General features: G+C 41.1%; 1 protein-coding gene across 1 annotated transcript in view; it reads right to left on the minus strand.

Moving 5' to 3' along the window:
• Rbm33 (RNA binding motif protein 33) overlaps positions 1-16,303 on the minus strand; it is a 98,184-nt gene that overhangs the window by 49,160 nt on the left and 32,721 nt on the right. Inside the window, exons 7-9 of the mRNA XM_048785398.1 lie at positions 9,932-10,103; positions 4,297-4,505; positions 614-896 (exon numbers count right to left, since the gene is read on the minus strand). Of these exons, the coding sequence (XP_048641355.1) occupies positions 614-896; positions 4,297-4,505; positions 9,932-10,103 (664 nt within the window). The remainder of the gene's footprint in view (positions 1-613; positions 897-4,296; positions 4,506-9,931; positions 10,104-16,303) is intronic.

The following is a 16,303-nucleotide window of genomic DNA, read 5'->3' on the forward strand; positions in this document are numbered from 1 at the left end:
AAACTCTGACCGGCTGTCCTTTTTCACTACCTGCACTCCTGGAGGACATCCTGGGTTTCCTTACATCTTCGTCACTCTGTAGTTCTAATACTAACCCACATATTATAAAGAAAAAGTGTGCATCTTAACCAACTGCCAGCTTTCCGCTGAATTTAATAGGAAATCACACAATATCAGACGCTGCTGTAAGTAAAATAATTCCAACAAATTAAACTTGGAGAAGCAACTGCAGATGATATAATATGTAAAGAACTACTTTAATGAGAGCCCCTCTCTTCACATAGGCATGCGCTCACCCACCCTTCATCCCGCAGCTGCTGAGACACGGGCACTGTGCTCCTCCACAGGGCACACACTCCCTGCCCTTCCAACGTCTTGTAGAACAGGGGATGGTACTTTCTGCTCAGTCATAAAACAGAGATTTACATTGTGAAGAAATGAACTTGGCCATCAAGCCAATGTGTCTAAGTGAAGGGGGAAGAAGCCACAGACACAACCACCTTGATAATGAAACTGCTCTGCCATAGTGATGGCTCCAGTGAGGTGGCTGGTGAGTCCCATTAGATGTACAGTGACCCACAATATCACCAACAGCACTGAAGAAAGCACACACCTTGAACAGGGGTCACCACTGTCCCCTTGAAGTGGGGGTTGATGTGGATGTTCTTGGGTTGCTGTGGCGTCACAGGAGGGGGCGTCAGCATCATCCTTGGGGCCTCTATCTGGGGGGGCATGTGCACTCCCTGCGGCGGGGAGGGGTGATGCGGGTGCTGTAGGGGAAGCAGAGGCTGTAGCTGCTGCTGCTGAAACAGACTTCTGATTGGCTGCTGCTGAGGAGGTGGAGGTGGAGGTGGAGGCTGAGGTTGTGGAGGTGGGATCAGTCTCGGAGAATGAGTCTAAAAACCACAGAAAAGAAAGTGCACAGAAATCAACATTTAAGTAAAGGAATGCTGATATGTTACAAGTTTACACTGGCTAACTTCTAACATTTAAGACATAGGTTCATAATAACGACCTATATCAAGAGCAGGGGATAAATAAGCTGGTCCCCTACTCACAAGAGGGCTGATATCTCAGTCATCTGTCTAAGGCATGGGGCTTGGGGAAATGGTGGCCCCAAAACAGCCAGCATGAACTTTGAAATAAAAATAAATTTTAAAAAATTCAGCTCAACAAACAATGCAACACACAATGAGCAAAACTGACTGATGAGGAACAGGACAGAAGCCCTACTCAGCCTTGTGCAGTCAACCTGCTCCTCCTCCTGCAGGAGTCTGGAGGCGGGCAGGAGCATCCAGGGTAACCCTGCTACAGAAAGAAGGCAGAAGAAAGTGCCAGAGCCAAAGACAGCCACTCCAGTAGAGGTGGGGGAGACACTTCTTTGAGAAGCTGGCAAGTGCACCAGGCTGTGAAGGAAGAGAATAAAGTGCCATGCAGGTGAGTAACAGAACCACCTTACAGAAGTCCAAGGAAGAAAGACAGGAAGGAGAGCAGTATGGCACAGCATGGAAAAGGAGAAAGAAAGAGGGTGAGGACAGGAAAACTACAATCCAAGGTAGTCGAAGATCCCTGGCTGTTCAGTTCCATGGTTATCAGAGAAGAAGAATTTCACAGCAGCTACTGTGTCCTGTTCCCCTGAGCATTTGAAATGCCCACTGCAGTCAGCACGGGAAGTAGCTGACAATCCCAGGTGAGTCCTCCTATCAACCTCTTTACAATACCAGGAGCTCAGAAGCGAAAAGTCGGAATCAGAATCCAGACAATCTGATTCTCTAAGTTTTTCTTTTAGCGACCAATCAAACTGGCCCCACAGCTAACTAGCAATAGAACACTACTTATGCAGCTACCTAATTTAACAAGCAATTTTCCCTGGGATGATACCAGATCTTGGAAGGCTCCTGAACTCCAACTGAAAGATCTGTTATTACACCACATACAACATGCATGACAAGAAATCCCTCGTGATGTCTCTGATAGGAAAAGAACCCCTCACGGCAGCATTTGGGATAAACTAGGCTAAGAGGGAAAAACAGGCCCATAAATAGACAATGGTGAGAAGCAAATGAGAGAAATGGCCAAGGTCTGATGAAGATTAAGGAGACACTTCAGAGGAATGGGGAATAGGATTTTATAACTAAATCATAGTTTTTGTTGTAAAAGCTCCTCATAGGGGAGCTTTTCAAAGATTCCAGAACAGCTTAAATTGCCTTTCTCCAGCTCCCAGGATCCAGGACACTGCTTCTCTCACTCATCACCTCTGTCATGCGCACACATGCACACCAGTGGGGCCCTTGTTTATCCTATTCACTACCGTATCCCCACAGAGAGCACATTCACCAACACAGGCATACCCAAGGTGCATTTCAGAAGAAATGAAAATGACTACCAAACATGGTCATAATTTGAGAGCATAATGGAGTTTTAAGGGAAAATCCTGTGTGCTTTTAAACAAGTGAAGTTTAGGGCCTGTGAAATGTCCATGTAGAAAGACACAGAGACAAGTGGAAATGAAAAAATCAGAGCTAGGAAAAGGTCAATGGTGAAGAAACTCCCGCGGAGAGGGCAAGACCAAGTAAGAGGGAGAAAGAGTGAGACACGGTTAGAGGGAGAAAGAGAGAGGACACGGTTAGAGGGACAGATATTTCATAACTGTTAAGAGAGTGGATTTTACAGATTCTCACCAAAACAATACACATATCATAACATCACAGTAGAGGAGGGGACAGAACAATCAAAAAATCTCATATACCTAAGAAAGAGCAGCTCAAGCGAAAGTTAGCAACAGTGATGCCCAAGGCTCAGTATAGACACCCACAATCAGCCACCAACCCAAGCAGTGAAAATAATGAAAGCCAGGAGCAAAGCACTGACCAAAGGAAGGTGGGAAGACACAAACCAAAAGTTCTGTTTCTAATACATGGGGTAAACAGTCAAGGCCCAGCACAGACTAGGTGGGAAGAGAACAGGAGAGGATGGCCTGGGTAGGTAAGTTCAGTGCAGACTACCCTGACCTTTGTAGTTAACTGGCAACAGCCAAGCACCATGGACAGCAAAGAGGAAGCTGCAGCACTGGCCAAACCGGTCAGGCAGCTATTTGGTTGGCTGGACAGCCTGAATCAGTCCCATCAGAATCCCGCAATGCAACCTCACCATCAGGATACAGGTCACCCTAAATTTCTGGGACAGTCATTAAATCATGCACACACATTCTTTAGAGCAGTATCTTCTCTGGGAAGGTAGGTAGCTCATGTCTTCTTTCTGCTCCTCCTTTTAGTGGATAAGAAGATAGGCAATTCTGTGACTTTCCCAGGATCACAGAGACACAATTATACAAAACCTGGTCTCATGTGCATCAGGCAACAATAACTAAAATGGCAGTGCCACATATGGCGTTGGCTTGGGATGGTGCAAGGGCTCAGGGAAGGAAAAAGAAATTAAAGATCAGACTGGGTGCTAGGAGAGGTGCTTGAGACCTAGCACCTTGTGTGTGCAACAGCAGGTGCCACCACCACCAGCCCAGGGAATGCCCTCAGCTCACAGGCTTCTCTCTTCCCTGCCAGGACACAAAATTAGAACCTCCTGCTAAGGCAAAAAACACCCACCCTTTCTGCTGTTATTTCACAAATGAATGAGGAAAAGGGGCAATAAAAGCATAAGAGGGACATGTGGGAGACACTGCCCACAGTCTTGCATTAAGTACATTTCTTGACACATTCTTTCCAAACACTGCCTTCCAAAGGAGAAGGCCATCATGCAGAAATCACGACACCTCCTATCTCAGCTTCCAATACATACGAGGAGAACACAAAATAAAATTCAGCTTAAATGAAATTGACACATTCTTAAATTATGAATAAATTTTATGAATAGGATATGGTGGTTATTCTAAGAGAAATTGGTATTTAAGGGGAAAAAAAACGTACAAACAGTGTAAAGGAAAAATGATATTAATGTAATCAACTCCTGCCTTAGCTCTGTATGCAATAACACCAGGGTTTGGAGAGCAACTCGCCAGAAGAGCAGGGCTCTGGGCAGCCTGGCCACTGGACGTCAGGTTGTCAAGTCTTCCTTTGGAAGTGGCTATGGCACTGGATATTGGTATTGCCAGATACTGGAGAACTGAATTTTGAAAACTATGAAATTGAATTCAACTGTCAAGCAGAAACATCAAGCAGGAGTCCTATTGCTGATCTTAATTTCAGACCAGGAAGAGGTGAGCCTATAACACACCACCACAGAAACACACTCCCACTGTCCTAAAGCTGTCAGGCTGCAGGAGTAAAAGCACAGGATTACCACAACAGGAGGCTGTGCAGGAAGCAGAGCGGGCCTGTGGTCCTTCATTCTGCCCCGCTCGCTGCCCTCTCTCCTCTGGTCGCCCATTCCACGGCACATCAGAGAGCCGCCTCTCCTTCCTCCCCGCCGGGAGCCGTAGCGGCCCTGCTTGTGCTGCCGCTCTCTTTCTTCAAATTCAAGCAATGCAGCTTTGGCTTCGGCTGAAAGCTCTATTTGAAAAGATACATGTGTTAGATAACTTCAAACAGCCCACACTGAATTCATGGGGAGAAAACAGGAGGGTCACGCGTGACAATGGAACTGGAACACATGCTGTCCCAACTCCTGCAACAGCAGGAGTGAGCATGGCTCTGTGGGCAAGACCCACACCCATTGGTGAGATCTGTGCAACGAAGATTTTCTCTTTCAATAATATTGAAACGCAAAAGTCTTCTCAGTTCACCTAAAACGCGAAAGTCTTTTCAGTTGAGACCCCCACAATGTGTGCAGTGAAGTTAAAAATTGGGCACTCTGCAATCATGCTCCTTCTACATGGTCAGGAGCTACCACCCCAGTCCTACACCAGCATGACTTTCTCCCTGAGGCCAGTAAGAGAATATCATTCATACACAACAGCTCAGAGACTCAAAAGTTTAAAACAAAATCAATTTGACTTTAAAACAAAGCTATTAATGAATGCACACTTAAGTCACATTATTCAAAGTAATTTCCCTAAAAAATGAAAAACTTACTTAATACTACTTCATTTCAAATACTCCTTTAAAAAATTAAAACAAACATTCTGTGAGGACTCCTTATGTCCATGCAGTATGACAAGGACTACTTGTGAAAGCAAATCACATAGGGGAAAGCTCACCAACACAAATGCTGGGGAACAACAAGAAGGTGCTGAACTCTGCGTGCGCGCGCGCGCACGCACACGCACACGCACACCACACACCCATCAGGGGCGCAGGAGACAAGGGTGGGTTCCCAGGGAACTCCCACTGGCACAATATTCCAAGGTCTTAAGGGGAAAACCCCAATTTATCTAATAGGATCCCTCTATTTTAAATGACATCTAAGGTGTGAAACAGATCTTCACTAGTAGATGTGTTTTCTGAATAGGTCACTGAATACTACTAGAAGACTTCTTAGACATTCTTTCCCAGTGAAGGATAAATATTAACTATCCCTGAAGTTCACCTCTTGGACTCATCTCCAAACTCTTCCAAAATCTCTGAGCCACATTTCATTTTGAAACTTGTTCCTTGGTATTCTCCTCCCCTTCAAATGAATCTAAACCCTTTTTGAAAGAAAATTTAATCTCCTTTTAACTAGCACAGACTTTTATTCTAATCTTGACTACATGATTGGTTCACACACACATTTTATGTGGTGAATCAGCAATTATTTTTCTAGTGGTTCTGAGTGTCAAGATCAATTTCACTATCCTCAGTAATAAAATGGTTTCAAATGACATCTTTAATCAGCAAGTAAAAATGCTTTCCTCCAATTGAGACAAGCTGTCACAAAAGGTCACCAAAATATGACAGGATGGAAATTACATTTGTAACTTCAACTGAAATGTTAATTTCCCTTTAAGTGTTTTCTGCACTGTGTCCAGACACTAAAGTAAAGAGATACAGAGTGATATAACCAAGTTTTATACTGTTTTGTCCCTTTCTAAAATGTTAAGAACATGTTTTCATACAAGTAATTGTACAATAGTTGTAAAGTGAATAAATGCTTATGGAATATACAATTTGGTAAAATAAAATAGCAAGATAGAGTTTTGTTTTTGTTATTTTTTTTTTTTAAACAAGATAAATGAATCAAGGAATTTTTTAAACCGTGCAAATACAGAAAACAGTATAAAAAGAATAGTACATGACTGCCGGCACTAATAATCTTGAACTATTTATCACTATATAAAAATGTTTTTCCCACAGATCCTTTGCCTTAAATGAAATTAACTTAGTTCAAGGGAACACTATATAGGTGTAACAAGCAGGTTTTTCAAGATAAAGCAATAAAAAACAATTTAACATATTACATGTGCCAATGACACTTAGCAAAATACAAAATCTGGACATGTGCTTCCAGTCTACTAAAATAAACATGGTGCCTCGCTTATTTACGGTTTGCACTGCTTTCAAAAACCATCTGAAGTCTACTTCTTAGGGTAAAGGAACCCACAGGTCTGAGTTTCTGGGTCTCGCCTGAAGGAAACTAGTCAATGACACCTAATTAATATAGAATAGTACTGACACTTTCATTCAAAGTAAGTTTTGCTTACATACACATGTTCTGGCAACCCTGCTGAACCACCATTCTCAAGAGAATCACCATTTATACCCTACAGCATCTTTTGCATGTAATGACTTAATGAATCTTCTGAGTATGTAGTCTCACACCAAACTTAGGAAAAGTGAGAAAACAAGCATGCAAATCTTTTCCTATAAGGTTTACTTTCCACAATCCTGAGTGAGAAAAAAGCTAACCAACTACAATCTTAACTTAAAAAAAAAAAAAAATCCAAAATTGTACGTCTAATCCAATCTGAATTCAAAATACAAGTCAATAATTGTGCTTTAGATTTCTTAACAGTCAAGACTGTCATATATCTGAATTAGTATTGCCCATAGTTAAGGATAACACCCTGTATCTGAATTTGAACAAAATACAAAGTACCAAAACTCTCTTCTAGATTTGGAAGAGAACTGATTATTTCACATGCAAACTTTTATGGTCAAATGGGGGACTCCAAGCATTACTTGAAATTAAAAAAAAAAATAAAGTTTTTATTTCTTATGAAAACATTAAAAAATACTACTGGTTCAAAAAATGCATGTCATAGGAGACAACATATATTCTCCAGTGCCAAATATTTTAATCTCATCACCAAAAGTAGGAATAATATACAACAGAATAACTATTCCAATCCTCAGACTGATATTTCTATCATTGGAAACATACTAACTGAGGGGTAACAATTCATGCAAATTTCTAGTGTACCATACACCCTGGTATGCTCTGTCTGTCTCAGTGAGTCTTTTCACATCTGAAAACTTAGCTGTTTAGGAGAGGTGCTGAGGAATTTTTTTTTTTTTTTTTTTGGTACTGATAATAATACTAACTTTGCAGTTACTGGATAACTTATTTCTAAATACTGAGCTCTCTAAAGTTAGGACTCATAAATTTGGAACAGAGAAAGGTGCTGTTGAGCAGTACCTTTTTTGTGCCCTATTATTTAGCCAAATAACCATGTCCTACACAAATGCAATTTTGTCCTTTTTTAATGTTGAAAAGAATGGTATATAATCAAATTGTTTATGTTTATAGCCAGTCTGCCTCTAAGGACCCCAGACTCTGTCCCCCCATATCCCAAGGGGGCAACTTGTCCACAACAAATCAATCCTTCCAGACTCTTGTCTCAAGATAATATCACTATAAACCAGTCAGATGCCTTGAAAAGAAAAACAAGATTTGATGTAAGTTCTTTGAATAAAATAAAGTAAAAATGACTCTGGAAAGAAGGTCCTGAAAAGAAAGTTGAGTCAGGCGTGGTGGTGCATGCCTGTAATCCCAGAGGCTTAGGAGGCCCAGGCAGGAGAATCATGAGTTTAAAACCAGCCTCAGCAAAAGCAAGATAAGAAGCAACTCAGTGAGACCCTGTCTATAAATTGAATTCAAAATAAGGCTGGGGATGTGGCTCTGTGGTCGAGTGCCCCTGGGTTTAATCCCCGGTACCACTCCCCTCCCCCGGTCAAAAAAAAAGAGAGAAAGATGCAGGAAGAATGAAAACTTAGAAACACAGGCCAGCTGGGCACTTCAGAACAAGGTCATTATTTGTGCTAGGGTGGAGGTGAAAGTCACAGGAAGTGGGTATAAGTAGTGAGGCAGCATGGGCCATGAGAGGGTGGCACAGGTGACCCATGAAATCCAAAGTGGCCATACAGCCAAGCTGGTTACAGAAGGTAATGGTCTCCCCATTTGCAATGTCACCCATCAGTGATTTAATATTCTCAGACTTCATAAGGACCCATGGGGGCTCAGTTGTTCTGCTTTCATACTTGGGACTTTTAAACGTATGTAATGAAAGTCACAGCCCAGATAATGAGGCCCGAGACAAAGAAGCAGAAAAGTAATGACCTGCCACCTCCTCCTGACTTCAGCACCCTTCCTAGTTCTGGAAAGCACCATGCTGCTGCCCAGGGAGCTCAGTGCTTAGCTAGGTGGAGACTTTGCCCTTGTTCTTCTCATCACCACCCAAGACCACGATGTATTCACTCCAGTGAGTTTGTTCTGCAATGCTATCAATTCTTCCTGCTGAAGTTGTTTCTCCTAACCTTCTATTTTAAGAACTTTGCTTCGTCTTCTTTTACCCAATGCCAACTTCAGATCCAATTTGCTAGAAATACCATAAGTTTCTAAGAAATGTTAGGATGTCTCCAAGAAACCAAGTTCAGACCAACCAGCAACTTTACACCATAACTTAGAAAATTCTAGAGAAATCTTGGGCCAAAAGGTACAGAAAGAGGAAATCAGAGGGCAGAGAGAGACCTCTGACACTATAGCACACTGTCTACACAAATCCTACTTCCTACAGTAATGAGAGAGAAGAATGGCTCGCTACCGTTGGCTTGTGCGACTAGGGAGCTTAGTGTCTGCCTGGAGAAGATGTATCTGCCTCTTTAAGATACATGCCCAATTTCAACCTAAAAACAATGGTTTAAAAAAAGTAATAGAGGTAGTTATAAAGGTTCAATCTTGATTTTCACCTCCAACAAGACCAAAGGGCAGGTACAGTCCCGCCTCCTAAAATCTCCTCCTAAAAGGTGGAGCACAGACCTAGTGGTTCTTAGCATGCAGGCTCCAAAAAGCAGCATTTGGGAACACACTGGAATTGCACTTTTCCTGGATGCCATCCTGAATTAATGAATCATAACGGCAAGGAGTGGGTACCAAAATCCTATGGCTGAACAATGCTCTCAAGAACACTGTAAGCAATTGCATCTACCACTGAGTTATGTCCCAAACCCCCTTCAGGCTGGTTCTGATACTCACATAAACTTGAGAACAACTGCTTGGTGGGAAAGGTCATCACAACAGACTGTAAAAAGAGGGGTGGAGTCACTACTGTTAGCCAGCAACAGTAGATTTATAGACCAGCAGTTTGCTCAAAATGACATTCAATGAATTACTTCTATAGACAAGCCATCTTTTCCTCAGAAGAAAATAAATAAATAAAACAATGGCCAGGAGAGTGTTGAAAATACAAAATAAAACCAATATGAGTCCACAATTAGCCCAGGGAACCCTGGAGGTCTCTGGAAGGACAGTGTGGCCCTGTCTAGCATCCCTATGCTGCCACCCCAAGGGCAGCCAGGAAGAGCATGATCTGTAGAAGAGCAACTCTAGGCCAACAAACTCCCAAAGGAGGGCCATTTAAAATAAACACTCTTAAATATTCTGTTCACACTGTCACTCCAGGAGGGATGGCCTTTCACAGCATGGAGCTCAAGACTGTCCACCCTCTGGATAGTACCACAATCAACCACAGCCAACCTTCTTTTCTTGTGTAATTAATCATAATAAAACTACAGAAGAATCTGAAATGGAAAGGAAGAAATGTGGGTGGGGGGGAAGTTACCCAAAGTTTCTGGAATGTTCCTTCTCTCTCTAGTTACATCAGAGAGCCTAATAATTGTTCCTTCTTTCCTTTCCGTTTTGAAACGTAATCGTCCAGATTCTTCATCATCATCTTCCTCTTCATCTGATTCTTCTTTAACGTCTTTCTGGAGCTCCAAAGTTTCCATACTTCCCTACATGGCATACACAGAAGGGGGGGGNGAAACCAAGTTCAGACCAACCAGCAACTTTACACCATAACTTAGAAAATTCTAGAGAAATCTTGGGCCAAAAGGTACAGAAAGAGGAAATCAGAGGGCAGAGAGAGAGTTCAAATTCATTTAAATTTAACATGAAAACATGCTAAAAATATCTTACGCTGTTCATATTTACAAGCTGGCTCCAAGAAAAAGTCACCTCAAGTGTTAAAAGCTGTCTTAACATTGTAAAAAGCTCAACTCCCACTTGCAGTTAATATACAACACCCTATCACGGTTGCCACTTACACGTCTGATCATAGCATGTTAACACAACTGGCACTAAATAATAATAATATCAATGCGCTAAAACTTAGAAATTCCAGACCAGTTACACTGGAGTGTGTTAGTTTATTAGCATATAGCCCACCTCGCACTCCCAGCTCTGGGGCTCCACAACCCCCACTTCCTGACCCACCTATGCTGATCTCTAAATCCAGAAAAGGGGTCCAAAGATACCTCCAGAACCCTCCTGTGCCACTCTGGCTTCTCCCCACTACTGTCTGGCTGGCTGGAGGCAACTTGCACTACCGACAGCTTTGGCCAGTGGAGAGCAAGACTGGTTTTTTCTTCAGTCACTTCACACTAAAATCAGCTTTTATCGTGGTTTTGTGATTTCCAGTATTTCCTCCAAAATTCTCTCTAACCTCACCCCAAGCTAAAGTGGCCTCTCCAGAAACAAGTCTTCCTGCTGAGTATCACCTGAATTCCAGCAACAGGAACCACTGCTCTCCTGGGCAGTGAAAACTGGAGAGATCTAGAGTATGTGGCTCACTAGAGCAACTCTTTCAACATAAGGAAAACAGAATTTGCTTCTTCACTCTCACAGCTCATAGTTTAAAACATTCTTCACTCTTAACAGGAACAAACTACTTTAATAGAAAATGTACAAGAAAAATTAAAACAAACCCATGACACCAAGAAAAATTAAAACAAACCCATGACATGAGTGTTTTGCATGCCTCTTTTTCTAAACCTGTCTGTATAAAAAGATCAATTCACATAGCTCACTGACACACCCTGCAGTGCAAACACATATTCAAGAACTCGAATGCCTTAAAATAAAAGGATAACTGCAAGTAGCCCAGCTGCAATCTACTTGCAGTATTCCAATGCTTGGTATACTGGGGGACTCAAAAGGACCAGGACCTCATACTCTTCTTGGTCTGAGTCCTTTAGCTTTATCAGTCTCTGAAATCAGTGAGTGGCAGCTGCAGATGGCTGGCAAGGCCTGTGTGGCACCACCCTGCAAAACACTTCTGCGCCACCTCCAATGCTCCTGGCAGTGCTTCTCACGGGAAGCACCAATCACGGGAAGTCGGCTCCAAGGCAGACTCTACCCAGGCAGGCCCAGTGTGGGGCCTGCGAGTCTGAGTCTCTCAAAAGCTCCCTGGAGAAGCCAACATTGGGGTCTACAGATTACCAACAAAGCAGTCATTTTTAAATTTAACTATAAACTGTACCTACAGCTCAAACAAGTCCAATGTAAAACACAACAGTATTGAAATTTACATAGTTTATTCTGCATTCAATCTCCAACTAAGAAATTTGAGACAAGATAAAATTTGTTTCCTTGAAACAAATTACAGCCAGCCAAGGGAGGGGGAAGATACAGTTTATCACCCAGAAGCCCCATTCCTAGAAAGTCATCCTAGAGAGATGATTACTTATGTTCAAATAAAAGCCTCCTGGAAAACGTCTACAGTTTTGTGCAGGATCATCAAAATGGAAATTCGTCCTTCAGTGAATGAATGATGACATCAAACTCTGGAATGCAACTGAGCAATACAAAGGAGTAAATTCTGGGGAAGTACTAGGGCACAAATCAACCAAAGTATGCTATGTTCACATACAAATATATCACAACCTGCTTACACTATAATGTTAATGTTAATTAAAATGATAAAATACTATAAGGGAGATCAGTAGAGTAGAACAAGTGGATAGGGGAAGAAAGAGGAGAGGGGAAGTACTGGAGAAAGAGACTGAGCTATGTTAGGTGCATGTATGAATACGGCATAATAAATCCTGATATTATGTATAACTACAACACCAATAAAAACTAAAAAAGTTAAATGAAAAAAAAAAAAAGGAGCAAACCTGACACAACTGGGATGGAACTGCAAAAGAATGGCAGAAAGTCACACACTGCAAGAATTTCATTTATTTGACATCCTCCAAGAGACAAAATGATACCACTGTCCAGTGGTCAGGAGTGGCAGTTGGGCATTACTACACAAGGCTAACCCAGGACAATTTCTAGAGTGATGGAGATGTCCTAGAACTCAAGGTTCTGGTCTAATAGCTGAGCCCAGACAAGACTGAATCACACACTGCAAAAACTGTCACTAAGCCCTAGGCCTCCTGCTTATTTATGCCATCAATTACTCCTGCGTGATGAGTACAGATACTAAGGATACCTGATCTAATTTAATTTGATCTACAAATTAAAATGTAAATATATGTTTATAACACTACATTTGACTTCACTTTTAATTTTTAATAAAAGATCATATGAAAATCATCATAAAAGTACTTACCTCTATAGAAAAACACAGCTTACAAAAATGACCCAAGATTTTAATGCTTATTTATAGAATAACTGAGTGATCCAGTATGATATTACCAGACACAAATCAAAGTATCTGATTCTACCAACAGTGAAAATTTAATAGTTGAGATGGTTAGGAAACCAAATCGTATAAAAATAAAGAAAAAAAATATTACTGATCAATATCCTTCATTTATGCAGATATAAAAATTCTTCAAAAAATAAAACCACATAAATCTAGCAAAATACCACCACCAAGTGGGGTTTATTTAAAAATGCAAGGTTGAATTTGTTAAATTTGTCAATTTAACAAATCTTAGCTACTGAAGAATTTCAAATACATGCAGATGTTCTAGGAGGTGCAGTGCAAGTCTTTCCATCCCCCTCTGGAAAGACAGCCTCGTTCTCAAGAAGACAAGAAACATAAGACACTTCCTTACCTGAGTAGGGAAGGCTAAGAGGGCCCTTCAGCTCTGGAATACTCTCTACAAGCTCAACTTCAGTCTACCAGGAGAAAAGCCCAGACTGGCAGGAGTCCCACAAGATACCTGGCCTGCACTTAAGAGTGTCATGGTCACAAAACAACAAGAAAACTAAGCAACTTCCAGAATAGAGGACACATGGGAGACCCACAACAATGCGGTGCTCTGGACCGAATTCCAGAACAGAAAGAAGATATTTGTAGAAAAACTGGTGAAATGAAATTGTTTGGATTCGTTTTTTTAAAAGTTAATTTAATTCATACAAAAATAAGGGATACAGACCACCATTATGTCAACAGATACAGAAAAAGCACTGAAAATACATCGATTTCAATTTTTTTTTTTTTAATTTCAACAACCTAGAGACAGAAAAGAACTTTTTCAATCTGACGTAATACTTCCCGCTGATATACTTAATGATGAAATCCTGAATATCTCCCCTAAGTAAATAGCAAGGCCAGAATGTCCGTTCTCATGCTTCTGCTGTGGTCAGAACCTGTACTAGAGCTCAATTAAGACCACAGAAATAGGGCTGGGGTTGCAGCTCAGCGCTAGAGTGTACAGAAAAGGTTCAGACTGTACAGAAAGAACTGCAGTCTTTCTAAAAGGCAACATGATCATTAAGATGCTAGTTTTCCCAATTTGATTTAAAGATACCATACCATCTCCAACCAGCAGATATTGGCAAATACCTCCCAGAATTTACATGGAAATTCAAAGCCCAAGAATAGCTAAAATACTCTTGAAAAGGAAAAACAAAATTGATGGATTCATACTACCTGACTCCATGATAAAACTGTAGTACTGGCATAAGGACATAAAAATGAATCGACAGGAAGAGAGATTTCCAGAAAGAGACTGAAATGTAGACAATCTCCTTCCACACACCGACCAGCTGAGACAGACAGTCTCAACTGCAGCTAGCCAACACTAGGAAGCTTCTAGAAGAAAGGTAACTGTAACCTTGAGGTAGACAAAGACTTCTTAGCTCACAAATTACTTAATCTCTACTTAAATGAAAATTTTCTGTTCATGAAAAGGCACATTTAAGAAAACGAAAACACAATCCACAGGTTCAAAGTAAATATTCATAAAGCATGTAACTACCAGTAGACTGGATAGCCAAAATACATAGAAAATCATCAACCCTCTCTGGAAAACAGTACAAAGATAAGCATTAATATTCTACAGAGGATTTATTATCTATATAGAATGTTTGTATTGTAGGCATACACCATCACAACCAGCCAAAACATGAGATTTTACTTTTCCTCCTAAAAATATCTCCAGAAAGCAATCTGCAGGAAGTTCCATACAATAAGAAATCATAGGAGTTCAACATATGCAGTCTCTAGTTCTCTGCCTTTCAGATTAAGGTTGCATTCCGTTTCTTCACATTTCAGAAAAAAGATAATAATATTGTTGACTTATATATTATGTTGTACACAGCTAAATTATTTTTTTAATTGGAAAATTCTAGAGTAATCCCACCATCTAGAGGCAATCACTATTGCTAGTTTCATCTTCATTCAGACTTTAAAAGACTTAGACACATACACTTGGCTATATATTGTAAAGCTGAAGGAAAGGAACCATATTACCTTGCTCTTTCTCTTTCTTTATCATGAGCATCTTTCATTTAAGAGCTAAGGCATCAGGTGTTATACCATATTCTACTGCAAGATTATCAGAATTTATTTAACCCTTTACAAAAGTTTACATTTGTTCCATTTATTTTCAGTGCTTCGAATACCTGGTGCATGTATTTCTTATCCCATCTTAATTAATTCCTTTGGATAAATTCACTGTAGTGAAACTGCTGAGCCAAGGCACAAGTGCTTTAAGGCTGCAGGCACCTTTAAAGACAATGAAGGGTCTGATCTTGTTCTTCTTGCAAGGTGAAAGTTAGCCTGCCACTGTTTCCTGAAAGCAGTGAGAAGACCAGGCTCCTGGTCAGAGACTGGGACAATTATATTACTTACAACACCAGCAGCATCACTTTTGACCAGCTTCCTGAAGCCCTGTTCCCACGGGGCCACATGAAGAAGGCAAGTGACTCCCTGCCAGAGAGGTTGTAACTCTGGGAGGGGCTGTTGAAACCAAAAATGACCAAAACAGGGACAGACTTCAATGGACCAGCAAAGTATGCTTTATTAAATAAACAGCACATTTTCAGGAGAAATAAATGGCACATTTTCAGGAGAAAAAATGGCAACTGGTTACAAGAGGGTCTGATTTTTATAGGGTTTGGTCAGAGTTAATCATAGCAGAATGTTTAGTGTGATTTAATCATTAGATACTTAATCATACACACTTAATCACAGCAGAATGTATCGGCTGGGCAGTCAGGAAAACGGGTGTAGAATGGGAAATTGTGAAAGTTTAGAGCCCATTGTTGCTGGGAAACGGAGGGTGAAAGGCCAGAGCTCATTGTTTTCCCTCTCCCCCAGGACCCGTTGTCCTCCTTTCTCCCTGGGGTTACTGTGTTCCACATCCTTCAGCTGTGGGGCACAGGAAACTGGACTTGTCACGGCAGTCTGGAAGCAAGTCTGCTCCAGAGGAAGACAGCATGTCTTCAAAGCCACCACCTACATAAACACCCCTAAAGAGGCTGTGCAACAAAGGGCGGGCAGTAATTTGCTCTCAAAATGTGCAGAAACCTGAAGCACCCATGGAAAATTGTCTCCTGAGAATGTTTCCAATATGCTCCCCCAACTGAAGGAGAACTGACCAATAACATTCACTTTTGCCATTATTAAATAAAACAGGTTTTTAAATGCTCAAGTTTGCTTTTTAGTTACTGAGTATATTTTCATATACTTATAGCTCACATACTACTCCTTTTTCCAATTACTTTCTCACATTATCCATCCTTCTTTGGATGGCACTCATCTAAATGTACTAATCGTACTGTCTACTGAATATTAACTCCTACGTCCTGAGTAGATTTCTTTCTCAGATGTCTTCTGACTAAATTACATGAGCATCACACCAGGGTGAGTACAACAGAATTCAGTGGGAACCCCACTCCCCCATCATCTTGATTTCCCTGGGTCTGTAACATCTCCTCTAATTCTGTCTTGGTTCCCTAAAGAACCTATTCC

The sequence above is a fragment of the Marmota marmota genome, unplaced genomic scaffold (genome assembly GCF_001458135.2).
Source record: "Marmota marmota marmota unplaced genomic scaffold, marMar, whole genome shotgun sequence".
NCBI lineage: Eukaryota > Metazoa > Chordata > Mammalia > Rodentia > Sciuridae > Marmota > Marmota marmota.